The sequence below is a fragment of the Dendrobium catenatum genome, unplaced genomic scaffold (assembly GCF_001605985.2).
Source record: "Dendrobium catenatum unplaced genomic scaffold, ASM160598v2 fragScaff_scaffold_637, whole genome shotgun sequence".
Classification (NCBI taxonomy): domain Eukaryota; kingdom Viridiplantae; phylum Streptophyta; class Magnoliopsida; order Asparagales; family Orchidaceae; genus Dendrobium; species Dendrobium catenatum.
Genome location: NW_021319099.1, coordinates 1390874 through 1406419, shown reverse-complemented (window position 1 = coordinate 1406419; position 15546 = coordinate 1390874). Strand labels below are relative to the sequence as shown.

Sequence of the window (15546 nt, the reverse complement as noted above, 5' to 3'; positions counted from 1 at the left end):
ATACCACTTTATACCATCATATTTACATATCTAACACATAAAGCTTTAATATTACATATATACCAACCTATATTATTTTAATATCAAATATACCACTCATATTTCCTTAGTGCCACTCATATATTTCATTTTTACCACTCATATTTGATATGCAAATAAACTATGAGTGGTATCTGGTATGTATGTAATATTAAAGTTTTAGGTGTTAAATATGTAAATAGAATAATATAAGATGGTATGTATGTAAATCTACCTAAATTTAAATGTGAATTTAACTCTTAGCAAGACAATATAGAAAAATGATTAATGTAGTCGACCCCATATAGTGTTATGGCAACTTGATGTTGTTGTTGTTGCAAAAAAAAAAAAAAAAAAAAGAAAAAAAAAAAAAAAAAAAAAAAATTGCATTACACTTAAAAGATATTAAAAAATTTCAAATAATTTAAATATATCTTAATATTTTTTTTCATCACAATTTTGCCCTAAAACCGGGATTTAGTAAATTTGATCGTTTGGTGGATTTACGTAATTTAGCCCAAATTGCTACCTTCATGGTGAGCTCCTATCATGACTTTCAAAACTCTTACTTAATCTATCCGATAAGAAATATATTATCGAAAGGACAAAGTCGCTTCAACTCTTTCTAAACTCTACTTACTTCCAAGCACTTTTAGGCGAAACATAATGGTAATTATTAAAAATTTAAGGATCGTTAATATCTGATTAAGGAAAAAAAATTAAGGAAAAATTTAAAAATATCTGATTACCTATTAATTATTATGCTGTAATTGAACAATTTGAAATTTAAACCGGATCGAATTCAAAATTTCAAATTGAATTAAGTTTACTCAAAAAACTTGGAAACTTTTTCTTGTTATGGTCACCAGTAATAAATACGTATTGTCCGTTGGCTTCGAAGCGAGCGGGCATTTTGGCCCCTTTCCAACGTCTCGGCATGTTTTGCTCCTAACGCAAATATTGCCTCTCTCTCTCTCTCTCTCTCTCTCTCTCTCTCTCTTTATCACTCTCTTTCACTCAACTCTCTCTCTCTCTCTCTCTCTTGCCCGCTTTCTTCAGTGCGATCCGTTGCCTCTGTAGATCTCTCGGGTGCGGTCTATGCGCTTCTGTCAAGTGGAGCTAGAGTGGGAATCGGCGAAAGAGAAGTAGAGGTAGGAGGGAAAAAGCTAAGAGGAGAAAAGGAAGAAATCAGCTATTCTCCTCTATCAATCGGTCAATCTCATTGAGAAATTGAAACGAAATCTATCGTTCTCTATCACGGAGTTTGCATATCGTCAGCTACAGACTATCCGGTCAGGCTTCATCCTTCGTATTTTTCTACGTTCTGTTTTCTCTGTTTATGGAATGGAATGGGCCGATGGATGGCTAAGGATTTGGCCATTATCGATTCCTGTTTTTCTTATCACGCTTATTGAAATGAGGATTTGGTCGGCTTTGCTTATTATTTTTTACTTTCGTCTGTCCGTTGGAGTTTTGGTCGGTCTTGATGGAGGAGGTTTTGATTGTGAACTTTGCGGAAGGTTTCTCGAACATTTGCTATTTGAATACTTGAAGCCGTGGTAGTCTGCCGAGGATTGGTTTATTTTGCTTTGAACTTTTCTTTATTTTATTTGTTTGTTCGGCTGGAATGGTTGAATTAGGTATAATATTATGTTCTGTCAACAAATTCAAAGCTGGATGCTTGCCGCAGTTTCTTTAATGCTGAAACGATCAATCGTAAATAAATCAGATGATATATTTTTTGCTCTAGAGGATAATAAGATGTTTCTATGACACTCAATTTTTAACCAATCACTATGAAGCTTTTGTATGTATATCTATTGTGGAGTTTCTGTGACTTCGAGCAGCTATAAATCAATGCTCGCATGTAGCTTATTGAAAAAAATACGTTTATCTGGATTTTTATCATTCTAGTGCACTTACATATTTACTCAAAGTTTGTTAGTCTGTCCTTGAATTTCTCGGTTAGCTCGCATAAGTTTTCCTTCTTTTTGGGAGAGCTTATTAAGTGCAGTCAGCGAACTATTTGGAGGCCAATTAGCACGCGCCACGACACCCGATGCACACAGTGCTTCACAGTAACGATAGCATATTAATGAGGTGGCACATCCTAATTAGCCCCCGAACTGCGTCCTATGACCGTACGTAATAATTTCGCCTTTTTGGAGTGATATCGTCCTGCGGTTTTATAATATATATATATATATATATGCATGAATGTGTATACAACATATCCATACATATTGGCACATAAACGCGTAAAACAAACAATCATTAATGTTGTAACTTTTAACCTTCACATGAGTTATGTAGTTACCAATATATTCAATAGAGTGATCTGTATTCTGAATGACCAGGTCATTTCATTTACCGTTTCGTTCTCTTCCATCAGGATACATTTCATTTGTCATTGTAAGTGTTAGATATTATTCCAGATTTTTAGGTTTGCTTTTTGTATAGGTTTTTTGTATGGCATGTGTGGCCATTTGTGGAGCTATTTGTATAGCTTTTAGATGCCTATTAATAGGCTTTAGTTTGTTTTAGGCATTGAGGCCAAGAGAGAAATAAAGTTTACAGAATTTCTGAGTTTGGCTCTCCCCTCTCCCTCTCTATCTCTTGTAAGAAGATCTCTCAAGATCTTCCTCATTGGTTTCAACAAAATGGTATCAGAGCCCTGGCAGCGATCTTGAAGGAGGAAGGTGTTCTGTCCAAGAAAAGAGAGGAGGTGCTGGCTGCCGATGCCGCCGACGTGCTTGCTCAAGCTATTTGTGCAAAGCACGGTGCAAGATCAAGGAAAGAAGGCAGATCGCATGCAAACGCAGCTCGGGCGTCGGCTGGAAGATCGGCCGAACAGGCCGGTCGTCTTGCTGAGTTCCAATACCGGAGGTGGAAGCCGGAGGCGACTTCGACAGGCAGCCCTTGGGATTCTTGATCGGGACGCTGGATCGGACTGATCGGAGCAAGAAAGCTGAACCGCGGAAGGCAGTGTGGGGGGTGCTTGCAGGGGCGCGGAGCTGCATTCGACAGGGTTACCGGAGGCTGAAGTTTTTGCTTGATCTTGAATCAAGTTTCGGTTTGGGATTTTATCCCTGTTCTCTGGCATTTTTTCGGCTCCTGCTGTTTTCTTTAAGCTTCTTGTTTTTACTATTCAAGATTTGCTGAAGAAATAAGGTGGAGTTTTGGACTCCGGGTGGAGTCAGGGAGACACTGAGATGGTGTCGGCTGTTCTTGAGGAGCAGTGTTGAAAGTGCGTGGCGCTTTGAGGTGCGAGGTCGTACGGTGCACGAGGAGATCGCATAGGAGCGCGGGGCACCGGTGACGAGCGGAGCGCAGGTGAAGGGAGGAAACCAAGGAGGAAGATCTTGAGAGATCTTCTTGCAAGAGATAGAGAGGGAGAGGGAAGGGAGGAAAGCCAAACTGGGTGCAAGGCGCGGGCACGGGCTGAAAGCATTGGACGTTGGCTAGAGGCGCAGGGCGCGGGCACGAGGTGCAGGGTGCAGGTGGATGCACAGGGCGCGGAAGCCGGGCAAGGGGTGCTCGGGGATTGGCTGCGTTGGACGCAGTGCGACAGGTGAAGATCTTTCAGGAGGTGGAGCTAGAAACTTAAGAAGATGATTGATCAGTTTTTGAGAAACTTTTAACTGTCAGGGGACACTTTTGGCGGAGGAGATCGACAGGGTTGTTCTTTGGCTGTTCTTCATGAACAGTGGTTATCTTTTGTTTTGTAAAATTTGGACTAAGGGGGTGATTATTAGATATTATTCCAGATTTTTAGGTTTGCTTTTTGTATAGTTTTTTTGTATGGCATGTGTGGCCATTTGTGGAGCTATTTCTATAGCTTTTAGGTGCCTATTAATAGGCTTTAGTTTGTTTTAGGCATTGAGGCCAAGAGAGAAATAAAATTTATAGAATTTCTGAGTTTGGCTCTCTCCTCTCCCTCTCTATCTCTTGCAAGAAGATTTCTCAAGATCTTCCTCCTTGGTTTCAACAGTAAGCTATAAAGTTAATGGAATAAAAATGCTTCAATTGAGATGATTTAAACTAATGCAAAGAATGGATACTTATCACCAAAAGGTTTGGAAAAATACTTAACTTTTACTTGAATTTATGTACCTGAAGCGGATACGATTAACACATAAGAAACATCAAAGAGATGAAAGACCTGAAAAAAGATGCCAATATTTATATGATTTAACTAGAACAAACCTACTCCACGGGTGAGGAAAAACAGTTCTTCCATTAGTTGCTTATTCACATCATGAAAGTTGTTGAAACCAAGGAGGAAGATCTTGAGAGATCTTCTTGCAAGAGATAGAGAGGGAGAGGGAAGGGAGGAAAGCCAAACTCAGAAATTCTATAATTCTATTTCTCTTGGCCTCAATGCCTAAAACAAACTAAAGCCTATTAATAGGCCCCTAAAAGCTATACAAATAGCTCCACAAATGGCCACACGTGCCATACAAAAAACCTATACAAAAAGTAAACCTAAAAATCTGGAATAATATCTAACAATCACCCCCTTAGTCTAGATTTTACAAAACAAAAGATAACCACTGTTCATAAAGAACAACCAAAGAACAACCCTGTCGATCTCCTCCGCCAAAAGCGTCCACCGACAGTTAAAAGTTTCTCAAGAACTAATCAACCATCTTTTTGAGTTTCTAGCTCCACCTCCAGACAGATCTTCACCTGTCGCACTGCGTTCAACGCAACCAATCCCGAGCACCCCTTGCACTGCTTTCGCGCCCTATGCATCCACCTGCACCCTGCGTCTCGTGCCCACGCCCTGTGCCTCCAACCCGCGTCATACGCCTCAAGCCCGAGCCCGCGCCTTGCACCCATGTGGTCTGTCTCCAACCACATCCTGCACGTATCCACCCGTGCAGCGAGCCCTGCGCCTTCACCTGCGCTCCGCTTGTCACAAGACCACACTCCGCACTAACGCATCCATCCAGCACTCTGCGTGTCTTTCACCAGTGCCCCGCGCTCTTATGTGATCTCCTCGTGCACCGCACGACCTCGCACCTCCAAGCGCTCCACACTTTCAACACTGTTCCTCAAGAACAGCCGACACCACCTCAGTGTCTCCCTGACTCCACCCGGAATCCAAAACTCCACCTTATTTTTTCAGCAGATCTTCAACAGTAAAAACAAGAAGCTTAAAGAGAACAGTAGGAACAAAAAAAAATGCCAGAGAACAGGGATAAAATCCCAAACCGAAACTTGATTCAAGATCAAGCAAAAACTCCGGCCTCTGGTAACCCCGCCGGACGTCCCAAAACTCCACCGCAAATCTTCCGGCGACTGCGTCGGAGGATGCGGGCGCTACTCCTTACCCACTACCAGCAATTCCGGCTTCTCTTTGTCCGCAAAATGAGGCTTGCCTTTGATGGTCACCGCCTTGATTTTAGGAAAACGTCGTAACACCGTCAACGGAGAAACAGCGTAGCAGTTCCCAACTCCTTCCAAGCCACACATCACGTCCGCCTTCTTGTGGCAAGAGTCCGCCTAGCGTCCCGATCAAGCATGCCACGGGCTGCCTGCCGAAGTCACCTCCGGCTTCCGCCTCCGATATTAGAACTCAGCTAGACATCCGGCCTGTTCGGCCGATCTTCCAGCCGACGCCCCAGCTACTTTTGCACGTGATATACCTTCTTTCCTTGATCTTGCACCGTGCTTTGCACGATTCTCTTGAGCAAGCACGTCGGCGGCATCGGCAGCCACCACCTCCTCTCTTTTCTTGGACAGAACACCTTCCTCCTTCCTTGATCGGCACCAGGGCTCTGATACCAAATTGTTGAAACTAAGGAGGAAGATCTTGAGAGATCTTCTTGCAAGAGATAGAGAGGGAGAGGGAAGGGAGTAGAGCCAAACTCAGAAATTCTGTAATTCTATTTCTCTTGGTCTCAATGCCTAAAACAAACTAAAGCCTATTAATAGACACGTAAAAGCTATACAAATAGCTCCACAAATGGCCACATATACCATACAAAAAACCTATACAAAAAACAAACCTAAAAATCTGGAATAATATCTAACAAAAGTCTTATAGTTGAACATACCATAAAATCTTAAATGGAGACAAAGATTCATAATAATGGTTGATCATTAATATTGGAAGATGAACTTATAAATGGCCATATCATCTTACAAGTATCTTCTCAAGCATGTAATAGCTTCTGTATATGTGTGAGGATTCTGATAGAAATTTCGATTGGTGGTCTTTTCCAAATTGATTGTGAGTTTAGTTCCTCTTGAGGTTGTAGGTAAATTGTCAAACCGCTTTAAACTCTTGTATGTATGTTGTTTTGTCCTTCTTGAATTTCTTGAATTTTTGGAGCTTTTGCACAACAAATATTATCAGAGTCAAGTTGGTTCATTTATTCAAAATTTAGGTGGTCAAAATTAACTTTTGATCACACGGACTGGTTATGCTCGTCACTTAGAGTTGAATAATCCAAGCAATATGTCAAATAGATGACGAACACATTGCTAGGAGATAGTCGAAATCAGTTTAGTGTGAGTTTAATTAGTTGAAGCTTTCTGCAATTCGAAGACCATCAATCCAGTATACAAGTTGACCATATCAAACCTGCACCCATAAACATGACCTGATTTTGTTTTAGGTGACCGGTTATCCAATTTTATAGATCTTTGCAATATATGTTGCACCGATGCATCTATTTATGAAGGCGTGCTGTATCCAATTCGTCGATACACGGATACACCTCCGATACGGATCTGATACGTGTCAGATATGACTTTGTCGCATCCAATTAAAGTACTATTTAATTTCAAAAGTATACGCGTATTCAATACACGTGTCCATTGAAAAACAAAAAATCTGAAAAATAAAAAAAGTGTCTTATTTACTTTCGCGGCTGCGAGCGAGGTTCTTTCATTTCAGAGATGGATTTGATTCTCTTGATGACATGGGAATATTAGTAATTGCTAATATTTTACTTGATGAGCCTGCATTAGAAACTATGATATTTATTGAAGATGATATAGAAGTTCAAAGAAAAACCACTAAAGAAGCTAATCATATCATTCCTTCTATTGAATATTTGAAACTTCATGTGCTAGACAATTTATGTTTATGCTTTTGTTGTTGTACTAGACATTTAATGTTTACTTTTATTTTGATATTATAAGCTACAAATGATGTTGCTTTCATTTTTTTTTTGGTAATTTCAAATATTATGCTTTGATTGCTTTCTTAATTTTTATCTATGATTTATCAATTATAATGACGTGTTCGCGTCATACTCGTATCCTGTATTTTTAAGAATTGACGTGTCCCGTGTCCATATCGTGTCGTATCCATTTCGCCGTATCCGTATCAGTGCAACATAGTTTATAGTAGCTTCTATTTTTGAACTATGTTTCAACCTTTATTTAAGATGTTTAGGTACGCTCTACTCACGAATTTAATGATGAGAAGTCACCATATTCAATAACCTGTATCTTGGTGAGCTTCCTTCAAAAATGATGTTGCCTCCATTTTGCCTTTAGACCCTAAGAACTTGAGTGATGTCGATCAAGTTCAACCAGTATTAAAACTCAATCTTTCTTATCACTTCCATTAGCATATCTATCATATTATTTGAAGTCCCAACTTTTTGTAATATAATGTCCCTTTCTTTTACCATCTCTAATAAAATGATGTTGAATGTTGATATCTTTGGTGCTATAATTTCTTCGGGTTTTTGCCAAATACATGGCACTTTGTTGTTGCACAAAATCTCCGTATTTTTTTGAACCATTACAAAGCGCTTGATCAATTATGAAGCAAAATGGCTATTACAAGCTTGGGTCATGCTAGCAGGTTGTAACTCAGATTTGTTTAACCAATAGACTTGTTTGATGGCCATAAGTGATCAAAGATTTTTGGCGGAGTTAAAAAAAAAATGAAATTTTGTGCAACAGTTAGAATACAATTTGTTTAACAAAAAACTAAGCCCACATGATCGCACGAAGCATATTAGTGTTTAATATCACTTTATTAGAGAAATAGTCTAGGAAGAGGGTTTTCTACTCCCAAAGGTTGGACTTATATATAATCTTACAAATATGCTCATGAAAGTGATTACTGGGATCAAAGGTCTATTGCTACTTGAACTTGATCAACAATTCTAAAGTTTCTTGGGCCTAAGGGTGTGATGGAAGTAGCATTATTTTTAGAGGAAGCTCATCATAGTGGAAATTATTGAAAATGATAGTTCACTTCACACCATAAAAGACTTAAATGGAGATTATTGTATAGTTTTAAATATAGACTATTACATGTTTCAAATGAAGGCTATTATATAGTCGTACAAGGAGGTATCATGAAAGTTCATAAGGTTAGGTGTCAGATCAACTTGAATAAGATTGTTTCATGTTAATGAGTTGTGGGTCGGATCTAGCAACTTACAAACTTGTTTCATGACCTCATTCTTCTTTAATTCTTCTTTATTTGAGTTGCAGAAGATTTAATTAGTTTCTTGTTTTAACCATGTCCTTGTAATGTTTTTATTATTTTTTTGACTCGTCGTTTGGCTTGTTGGACTCTAGGTGATGAGGACAATGTCTTAGTGTGATTAGAAGTTGATTTTGACTATTTGAATTTTAAATTATTGAACCAACTTTGCTTTGATACCAATTTATTATATAGAAGATCAAAAAGTCAAGAAGGAAAAAATAACATGCACACATGATACATGAGTTTAATGTGTTTCAATAAGTTGCTCGTGGGATTATATGCGAATAAGGATTATATGGACTTTTATAGAGAAGAGTATATCTCCCAATATTAATGATCATTCATCATTGTAGATTTTCGTGGTAGCATCCTTTTAGAACTTTATCGTAGTCTCCTTGTAAGTATTTCATGATGTGAATTGAGCTGCCTTTTTCAACAATAAGCACATTGATGAAGTTGCGGATTTAAAAGTGCTCATAATTTAGTATTTTAAGTGATGCCCAACCTTTTGGAATAATTGTTTTACATATTGAATTCTGCATCAAGCAGATCATGTGTTTATCTATTTCTTGTTGAGCTCCATCCCAAGAATCTTTTTGGCCTTTGGTCCATCTAAAACTCTCTGCTTTGTTGAGCCTTCAAATTATCAATCTTCACCTTACTCTTAGATTATTTTTCTTACACATTTGTATTTGTTCGTTGGCTGCTTATATTAAACATTCAACTTTATCAATAAACGAATTCCATTTTGTAATTATATATATATATATATTAGCTGTCTTTTCAAGTTTATGTATAGTTGTTTTCTCATATAAACCTACTTAATGATTTTACATTTGCAGTTGAAATAGGTGATGGATCGTCGCAGTTGGCCTTGGAAAAAGAAATCTGAAAAGGCAGTAGTTTTGACTGATTCTGCCAGTGCATCCTTGCCTAATTCCAGTGAACTTCAAACAGAAAAGGTTGAGTAGGAAATTCGAAGGGAAGGAAAAAGCATTTCTGTTGTCTGATCATAAAACCAACTATTTTTTATTGTTTCACTTTTTTTTTTTTGTTGCTTTGAGTATAATTTCATTTATATTAATTAAATTATTGTATGTGAAAGAACAGACCATATAGTATACCATGCACATGGAATTTTCAATCTACAGTTGTTAAAATGATGCTTGCTTTGCGCATGTGAACTTAGAGATTTATCTTAAGCATGAATAGGCTGCAAATGATGCTCCACCTATCAAGGTTCAACTCAACTTCCAAGCTTGCTTAAATAAAACATAATATTTTAATTGTTGCTTCCAATGAATGTTAAAACTTGCATTAGTGATCTTTCTTTATTAGATCTAAATGAGAATTTGATATTTAACATACATAATGGAGAAAAAATATTCATGTAGCTGGCCCCACATAGTGGGACAAAGGCTTGATGTTGTTGTTGTTGTTACAGAACTTAAATACGTCAAATGATCTGACATAAGGCTCATGCTTTTGAATATAAAATGATTGATGATAAACACCCATTCCGATCAACCTATCAAATAATTTGGCCCATCTTATCCATTTATCAAACTAGTTAACCAGTCTTCTTGATGATCTACGGCAGAAATATCAAGGATCTCATCTTCTCTATTTATCAAACTAGTTAAGCAGTCCCCTGGAAGATCTATGGCAGAAATCTCAAGCATGGATGGATTCTCAACAATTATGTGGATTGTCTGTTTTTTATTCCATTTATTTTCTCCAAAATGAGATCTGTCTTTCCCCACAAAAAACGATATTCTACCGGCTAATGCAACATTGTGATCAATTTTTAATACTCATTTTAAGAATTAATTGAATCATTTTTTTGGCACGGTACTTGTGTCAAACTTAATTATCTCATTGGATCAATATGGTTTTTTGTTTCTAGGATGATGCAAAGAATGAGAAGTATATACAAATTAAGATGGAATCATACACCCATCTTACCGGATTGGAAAATCAAGTGAAGTCATTGACTGAGAAATTGTTATTAGCTGAATCAGAGATAGCTACAAAGGGTAATCTAGTAAAGCAACATGCAAAAGTTGCAGAAGAAGCAGTCTCAGGTATCTTAATCTTCCCCATGAAACTGAGTTCCTTAGAAGTAGTTTCTGTACATATGAGGTTGACAACCAAAGAAATATTATCAATGCCATTCTTCATACTTTGGAAAAATTTTCATTTAAGCATGGCTCAAACATAAATTTGCCATGCTGAAATGAGCAGGCCAAATAGTCCTTGCACTAGCCTGAGAACCTACGCGACCCAATCACTAAAAAATTGGGCTTTGGGCCATTGCATTAATCCTTTAAGTGTTTAATTTGGGCTTATTTGGATTTGGATTGAATCACCTTTTGTGTTGTTAGATTTGTTTCATCAAGATGCTCAAGTTGACTATAAATTTATTAAAGGTTGGTATTTGAATGATTTTAAAAATCTATAAATATTACATGAAAATTTATGCAGATCAAAGTGAATTTTCTCAAGACATATCAGTCTTAGATCTAGTATATTCGATCCTTCATTTGATAAAATAGGACTATTCTAGGACATCCCTCCTAAATATCGACTCATAATGAACAGACTACATTGAGTGGTGAGTTAATGCTAATTAATTTTCTGAAATTCTCTTATTATTCTTGTTTTAGGATGGGAAAAGGCTGAAGCTGATGCTTTGGCTCTGAAACAGCATCTTGAATCTGTCACATCGCTGAAGCTTTCTGCTGAAGAAAGAGCACTCCATCTTGATAACGCTCTAAAGGAATGCATGAAACAGGTAAGGATTGTGAAGGAAGAGAGTGAACAGAAGTTACGTGATGTTATCTTCACCAGGACAAAACAGTGGGAAAAGGCCAAGGCTGAGCTCGAGTCGAGAATCACTGTTTTTGGGCAAGAGCTACAGAAGGCCTCTGCTGAAAATTCAGTTCTTTCAAGATCACTTCAAGAACGATCTAATTTGCTAATAAAAGTTAGCGAAGAGAAATCTCAGGCAGATTCTCAGATTGAAGTACTGAAGAATGATTTACACTCCTGTGAAAGAGAATTAAGTTCGATGAAATATGAACTTCATGTTATCTCCAAAGAGCTGGAGATTCGCAACGAAGAAAAGAATATGAGTATGAGATCCGCAGAAGTTGCAAACAAACAGCACCTGGAAGACGTCAAAAAGATTACAAAGCTGGACGCTGAATGTCAACGGTTACGTGGTCTAGTTCGAAAGAAGCTGCCTGGAGCCGCTGCATTAGCCCAAATGAAACTCGAAGTTGAAAATTCAGGCCGAGAATCTGGGCAAAGCAGACTCCGGAATTCTTCTGCACATATTTCTAGTCTACATCATATATCGCCTTCAGACGTTTCCCTTGAAAGCATTCAGCACGCTCACAAAGAAAATGAGTTCCTTACTGCTAGATTATCGGTTATGGAGGAAGAGATGAAGTTGCTTAAGGAAGCATTATCAAAGCGCAACGATGAACTACAGGCTTCAAGAGACTTGTGCGCTAAACAAGCAAACAGGCTTCGCAGCACGGAAGCACATGTACTAGCTCTAAGCCAACAGAAGAACTCCTCAATAGAAAACATTGAAAGTAACCCACCTAGCTTGACCTTCTTATCTGAAGATGGCATTGGTAAAGAAGTTAGTTTTTCAGAGTCTTGTCCTACTGCACTATATTCAGAGGTTTCACACTCTAAGCAAGAGAAAAACTTTGACACAGTTAACACACCCGAGAACTCGAATTATTTGGAGCTTATGGATGACTTTTTGGAGATGGAGAAATTAGCATGTTTATCAACAGAGACAAATGGCAAAATCAGTATGTCTAACCATTCAGAAGCTGATAAAGTGGATCCAACTCCTTTGAGGCATTCTAACATACTGAAATGCGCAGATTCTGAATTATTAGATTTGACCCTGGAACATGCTTCAACTAAAAAAGATCTTCCATTGTTGATACTTAAATCAAGAATAAATTCCATATTTGAGTCTCAAGCATACGGGAGTACGGCCAAAAAAATTATTGAGGATGTAAGGCATATTATTAAGGATGCTCAGGAAGAATTGCTCAAAGAGCAAAGTGAATCCATTGATGACTTGGCTGAGCAAAAGTATTGTCATAAATACATTCAAGAAATTAATGGTGATGGAACGTCTTTGAACAATCAATGTGCTAAAGTTGTTTGCCTTTTTGACCAGGAACTCAAGGATGCCATTTCCCAAATTTATGAATTTGTTCTATCACTGGGTAAAGCTGAAGCAGAAATTCAAGATAGTTCTAATGATTTTCTAAGGGTAGGCAAGAAATTTGAGGAGTCTTTTGCTTCTATAGACAATGTCATGTGTAACGAAGTAAATTTGCATGACTTCATTTCATCTCTCTCCCGCATATTGTGTGAAACCATTGATCTCGGATATAAAATGCGGACTGTAAAAGGCAGTGAAAGGGAGAGTTATGGTTCTGATTGCGTTGGCAAAGATACCTTGTTAAGGAATGAAGTAACTCGGCATGAAGAAAGTCTATCAGGAGCATCTTCGTTAGTTGCTCACACTTCCTTCAGTCCTCAATTTGAAGGGTCCACTAATGCTGGCTTCCAAATAAAATCCACTTTGCCGATGTTGTCTCTAGAGAATTTTGATCATCTGAAAATTGAGAAAGAGAATATAGAGATGGATTTAGTTAGATGCAAAGAAATGCTGAACCAGACAAATTTGGCTTTAATTGAAACTCAACAACAATTAACAGAGATGAAATCAGAGCTAGCTTCGTGTCAAAAGTTAAACAGCTTGGCTTCAACTCAGTTGAAATGTATGGTTGAGTCATATAAGATTTTGGAATCTCAAAAGGAGGAGCTGGAGGCTGAAATAAGCCGTCTGCATGCAGAGGTTGAAACCTTGGATAATGAGCTTCAAGAGGAAAGGCATAGTCACCAAGAATATGTTACCAAATACAATGAACTTCAAGAGCAGATAGACAGGTTGGTTCAAGCTTTCGTTCATTTTCTGAAGTTATTTTGGGAAAATGACGAAGTTTCTTTTTTATGTCCATCGCTTTTTTCTGATTTAATCTTTCGTAAATTCTTTTGCATCCCGCTCATAATATTTCTTTGACCCAGTTCTGTTTTGTATTCTTATGAAGGAACTTGAAGTTTTCAGCTTGCACATTTCCTTCAAATGCTGATGTAACAAAGACCAAACAGGTAAGAGCAATTCCAAATTGAGTTTTGAGAGGGGTAATACAATTCTCTTTCATATTATTCCATAATCTAAATTATTTTGCCCATTTTAATAGGCTTCCTTTTCTGCTCACGATCGTCATAATCCTCAATATTGAGTCATGCCTATTGACTATAGCTGTTATGCTCATTTGATCTATGTTAGGTAACTTATCAAGCAAAGGCTCTTATATAATAGTTTAAAACCTTTGCATATTAGAACTCCTTGGATGCTTGTTTCCTCACCCAATGTCGGCCGTGGAGGCGCTAAAAGACATCTCCTTTGAGTAGTCTAGATTGAGCCTAGCCGCCTAGGTATAGTTGCCAACCACCACGACCACGCATTTTGCTTCTACTCCTTCCATCTCCTCCATGCTTCTTTAGGTGGTCGTCCCTTCAAAGACTCGGTGTAATGTTTATAGTGGCTTCCCATTTTAGCTTTATCTCTTTTTAGAGCACTCTCAATACATCATTGCTCCTTATTTGGTGAGCTCCCTAGGTAAGCAACATCAAGGTGCCATCTCTATTATTTGATTGCACATTGCTTGTGTAATTGTTCAAACTCTTCATTATTGAGATATTGTTTGCTTTGGCCAAATAGCCTCACGATTTTGTCCTCTTGATGTAACTTCCCAGGAGGTCACATACCCCAGGAGTGCTCTGATACAAGCATGGTTTAAAATTGCGCAACAAGAGGCGGGCCTCAGCTCAATTCAGGCCTTTTGCACATCAAGGCTAACGCCTTGAACTTGAAACGCGAGGCATATGCCTCAAATAAATGAAGGCGCGCCTCGACTCACTTCTACTAGGCGTTCGCCTCATAAAAAGGTATTATATAAAAAAAAATCTAAACCTACTATGTATTCTTATTTCCTTCGTATTCGACTTCGCCTGGCCACTTCGAACGTCAGCTCGTCGACTTCGCCTGCGTGCAATTGATTTCGCCCGTCAACTTCACCTGCATTCGTGACTTCATGTTTTGCGACTTGCCTACAGTTTGACCGCCTTCCTCTTTTTCGCGTTCCTCCTATTGGACTTCACCTATGCACTACAGTTTAGGTTTAGGATGTGTTATTAAGGCTTCATTTCCTTCTTCGATGACATTCTAAAACCTTCATTGTCTTCTTCTTAGAACGTTTGTAGGTGGAGAGTCCGGATTGGAAGTTCGAAAGGTTTAGGGCTTTCTTGCGGCAGTTTCTCCCATTTATCTATATGTATCTTATGTTTTCCTCATATTTTATGCATGATCAAATATACTAAATCATTTTCATGCAAGATGTGAAGCACGAGTGAGAGATATTATGCCTTTTATCTTTTCTTAGAGATGATGCATGTATCCTTGAAAACTAAAAACATTATGTTGATCATTTAATTGGGCACAAATTATCCATTTAATGTTTATAGTCTGTTTGTAATTCTATGTTTCCTTATTCTTAATGCAAATTTCTCATTTCAAGTAAATAAGCATTCATTTTCCTCTTTGACAACCTAGTCATTTTCTATTTTACTTTGATGATGATGAGTTCATGTAATCTTGAAGAAGTTTTGGGTTCATATGAAGCACAACAACAACAACATCAAGCCTTTATCCCATTACGTGGGTTCGGCTACATGAATCCTTTTTCTCCATTGTGTCCTATTAAAAGTCAAATTCTCGTTTAAATCTAATAAAGAAAGGTCATTCCTAATATTTTCTAACCAAGTCTTTTTAGGTATGCCTCTACCTTTCTTAACACAAGTCAAATCTAATACCTCTACTCTCCTAACCGAGTCATCGGGAGGCTGCCGTTTTATGTGACCAAACCATCCAAGGCGACTCTCTCTAATCTTATCTTCTA

General features: G+C 38.0%; 1 protein-coding gene across 2 annotated transcripts; it reads left to right on the top strand.

The window, feature by feature from the left end:
• Positions 1-951: 951 nt before the first annotated feature.
• Positions 952-14635, top strand: LOC110102609 (filament-like plant protein 4). 2 transcript variants are annotated; one of them, XM_020831015.2, is made up of 6 exons: positions 952-1310; positions 9334-9444; positions 10389-10566; positions 11149-13471; positions 13633-13693; positions 14345-14635. In XM_020831015.2, the coding sequence occupies exons 2-6, from the start codon at positions 9337-9339 to the stop codon at positions 14453-14455; spliced, it is 2781 nt and encodes a 926-aa protein (XP_020686674.1). In that variant the 5' UTR covers positions 952-1310; positions 9334-9336; the 3' UTR covers positions 14456-14635. The 2 variants fall into 2 exon arrangements, with proteins under 2 accessions (XP_020686674.1, XP_020686673.1); XM_020831014.2 differs by having other exon boundaries at positions 1005-1310; positions 9325-9444; positions 14345-14632.
• The last annotated feature ends 911 nt before the right edge of the window (positions 14636-15546 follow it).

Excerpts from the sequence above, each read along its gene's own strand:
- LOC110102609 (XM_020831015.2), top strand. The coding sequence starts at position 9,337 with ATGGATCGTCGCAGTTGGCCTTGGAAAAAGAAATCTGAAAAGGCAGTA. Across the intron at positions 9,445-10,388 it reads GTGAACTTCAAACAGAAAAG|GATGATGCAAAGAATGAGAA; the intron begins GTTGAGTAGGAA and ends TTTTGTTTCTAG. Across the intron at positions 13,472-13,632 it reads CTTCAAGAGCAGATAGACAG|GAACTTGAAGTTTTCAGCTT; the intron begins GTTGGTTCAAGC and ends ATTCTTATGAAG.